At 35.2% G+C, this 3,709-nt stretch overlaps 1 protein-coding gene across 1 annotated transcript; it reads left to right on the forward strand.

Annotated features, from left to right (window-relative positions):
* The first annotated feature begins 426 nt into the window (after window positions 1-426).
* Window positions 427-3,495, forward strand: LOC112529557 (S-norcoclaurine synthase 1-like). Its single transcript, XM_025140878.1, has 4 exons — window positions 427-709; window positions 810-1,054; window positions 1,966-2,290; window positions 3,250-3,495. The coding sequence occupies exons 1-4, from the start codon at window positions 428-430 to the stop codon at window positions 3,493-3,495; spliced, it is 1,098 nt and encodes a 365-aa protein (XP_024996646.1). The 5' UTR covers window position 427.
* The last annotated feature ends 214 nt before the right edge of the window (window positions 3,496-3,709 follow it).

Genomic DNA, 3,709 nt, shown 5'->3' on the forward strand with positions numbered 1-3,709 from the left:
TCTTATTAATCCTAAATTAAATTATAATAAAAAAAATAAATTAAAGAAATTACAAAAGAGGAAAATTTTTAAATAGTTAGTTTGATACTAATATTAATATATATATTAAAAAATTTATGATATTTTCATATTTATATTTCATTTCGAAATAAAAGCCTTTTTTTCTTCTTCTCAAAATCATATAAAATCATATTATAACATCCATCAAAATAAAAAAAATAAAATATTAAAATCAAGATGTATTCCAGTAAATTATGTGACGAGGCTTTGGTTGTAAAATATTTAGCTACACACGTCATCCTTACATAATTTTAAAAACTAAAAAGTTACTATAAAAGGTTTGGACGGGAAATTTGGACTTCGTCCAGGCTTTTCTGGATTGTTTTGAATCTCTGTAAACAATCAGACAGCAAAAGCTCAGTCGGTTATGGCGATGGATATCGGAGAGAATACCGGCGAGATAATCAACAGATCCGGTTACGGTGGTTCCATTCCTGTTGCTAATGTTCAAGCGCTTGCTTCTGAGGAAATGAAAGACATTCCGATTCGGTATGTTAGACCGGAAATCCAGTCCGAGGAGGTTTTAACGGACGAATCTCTGCAAGTTCCAGTGATCGACTTCAGCAAACTTTCGGTCGCCGGAAAACCTGGTTATGATGATGAATTGGCTAAACTGCATGTTGCTTGTAGAGATTGGGGATTTTTCCAGGTAATTTGTACTGTATATGATACCAGACGAATCGATATCTGTCATCTGTGTATTATATATGAATTCAATTACTGATTTGAGAATTTGAAAAATAAAACAGTTGATAAATCATGGAGTATTAGAACGCATAGATGCAATGAAGAAGGTTATAGAGAAGTTCTTCAAGCTGCCGTTAGAGGAGAAGATGAAATATGCACAGATTCCAGGTATGCTTGAAGGTTATGGTCAAGCATTTGTTGTTTCTGAGGATCAAAAACTCGATTGGGGTGACATGCTCTTTCTCGTGCCCTTGCCCGTCGATCAAAGAAACACGAGATTTTGGCCTCAAAATCCGACTTCATTCAGGTAATGTCATATTTTCCGGTTCTAAAATGATCGAATTTAGTTCGATTCATGCACTTCTACGAGCAGAAACGGACCTACAAATTTTGTGCAAGTGTTTGTATCATTTGAGTACAAGAATTAAGTATATGGATATCTTATACAAAATCTCATTGATTATTTGGTTATTCCATCGCTTTTTACAAGTGAGGTCCAATGTTGAAGTATTTTATCGTAGTTTCTTTTTTAAACATAATAAATCTGATGTTTGGGATTGTTTATTTAAAATAACTTCCGTTTTTTGTAAAAGTGTTTATCCATTGATTTGGTGTTAAACCTGAGTTTTATAAAAAAATGTTTGGATTAGCTTATGGTGGTACCAAGTCGTAATTAATAAGCTGATAAATATTTCTTTTTTTTCCCATCCAAACATTAAAAACTTCTTATTACCGGTGTCACGTCAGAATAAGTTAATAAGTTAGAAATGTAGAACTTATCAAAAACTTCTTATTATTACCGGTGCCAAATCGATATAAGTATTTCGTTTTTTTTTCCATCCAAAACTAAAACCTCGTTATTACCGGTACCACATTGGAATAAGTTAATAAGCACTTTAAATAAACAATCCCAAACACCCCCTAAAGCTAAGAACTAAGAAAAAAGGACACTAATTGGATTTCAACTCGGGTCTGGGGGTGAAAAAAGAATCTTAAAAACCAAATCTATCAAGTGATGCGGTAACACAACAAATTGATACGGTGACACTTTTCACGACCCTATAATTTTTACACTAACGAAGCGGTGGCCCTTGCCACTGTATCTATTGAAGTGGGTCCGCCCTGTTTCCGTTTCTATAATGATCAAATGTAGTTTGATTGGTTAACTTCTATGAGTTGTACCCTAAAAACGGTCTCATTTGGATTTATGTTGATTAGGACAACCTTCCATGAATACTCGAACGAGCTTAATGGCGTTTCGAAGGAACTTTTGAAGTTCATGTCTATAAACCTAGGAATGGAACCCGATGCAATTAACAAATTGTATGAGAATTGCGTACAAAGTATCAGAATGAACTACTATCCACCATGTCGTGTAGCAGACAAGGTTTTAGGGTTGGCACCGCACTCAGATGCAACCGGGATAACCCTTTTGGTTCAAGTTAATGGAGTTCAAGGGCTACAAATCAAGAACAACTCGAAATGGGTGCCAATTAAGCCCATTCCTGGATCGATTATCGTCAACATAGGTGACATTATGGAGGTAATTGATTTAGTAACTACATAGCATGGTCCGAACAATTTGACTTGGTCTTGGTTTGATCGAGACTGAGAACGGAATCATCTGCTTTCGGTGTTGTCTATCAAAGAAAAAGCTAAATTGGAACCAAATCGAGCATCATCTAGTTTTGTTTAATCCCATGATGGGGTGTTTGGGATTGCTTATAAAAACAACTTATACTTTTCTACAAAATCATTTATCAACTTATTATAAGTCAGAAGGGTTTAACTTCTTCAATGGTTTGGATTGTATGTGTTTGGTACGCATGATAAGACATGACAGAATAAAAACTTGTCACGCGTTTGGTGCCATAATAGATTGGAACTTCACATGAATCGAAGACAAAAATGGTAAATTACTAAACTATCTATGATATAACTTAATATCCTGGAACCTTCCACATATTTTTCATCCACTTATCCCGTCTCTCTTTTTCGTCTTGTTTTGTCATGTCCTGTCATGTCATGTCTGCGTAGAAAACATATCGTTTTCCAAACTCCTTTTGTTTTCTTTCAAACTTCTGTAACCAAAATTATAAGAAAAACTTCTTTCATTTTTTTTACAAGTTAGGGTTCTTTACGGAAACAGTTTCTCCGATAACGTATGCATATATTATACCATCCCCATACTCTACTATGTTTAGAAATTACTCCATTCATTTGGCATGGATTGGTTTATAATTTTATTGGTTTGGTTTGAAAGGTTGGGTTCCAGTGAGGATGAGAGTTATAGTGACAAGGGTAAGAATGGATCTCCACCCTTGATCAATCATTATTGAAGAGTTCTACTATATCAACACTGATGAGAATACTTCATGGGTTGATTTGAGATTTAAAAGTGATCAATGGTCCAAATCACTCTTTACACTTCTCACCTTAACTCCTATTCTCACATGATCCTTCATCTTTTGGTTTGGTTTACATATTTGAACTAAAACACAGATAATGAGCAATGGAGAATATCGTAGTATCGAGCATAGGGTTATGGTTAACTTGGAAAAGGAGCGGCTTTCGATCGCGGCTTTTCACGGTCCTGGCCTCGAAGTCAAGATAGGACCGTTGCCGGAGTTAGTTAAGGAGAAGACGACAAAGTATAAGACGATTGATGGAGAAGATTATCTGAGATTGATCATTAGCAGCAAACTTGACGGAAAAAGCCTAATCGAGCGGATGAAAATTCAAGAATGATGTCGAACGAGCTCTAGTTTTTATCTTGTTTGGCGTTTTACTTTCTTTTATCGCTCTCGTTAATTTCTGGAAATGTTTATTTTATGCAAGTCGGGAGTCTTTTCAGAAACAATATTTCAGTATCGTCTGACAGAGGTTATGTCTTTGTACACAGGGGCGGTCCTAAGATTTTTGATGACCTGTGCGAAAATAATAAAAAATGCCCCTAAGCCTA

Source organism: Cynara cardunculus (assembly GCF_001531365.2).
Source record: "Cynara cardunculus var. scolymus isolate 2C chromosome LG 16, CcrdV1, whole genome shotgun sequence".
Classification (NCBI taxonomy): domain Eukaryota; kingdom Viridiplantae; phylum Streptophyta; class Magnoliopsida; order Asterales; family Asteraceae; genus Cynara; species Cynara cardunculus.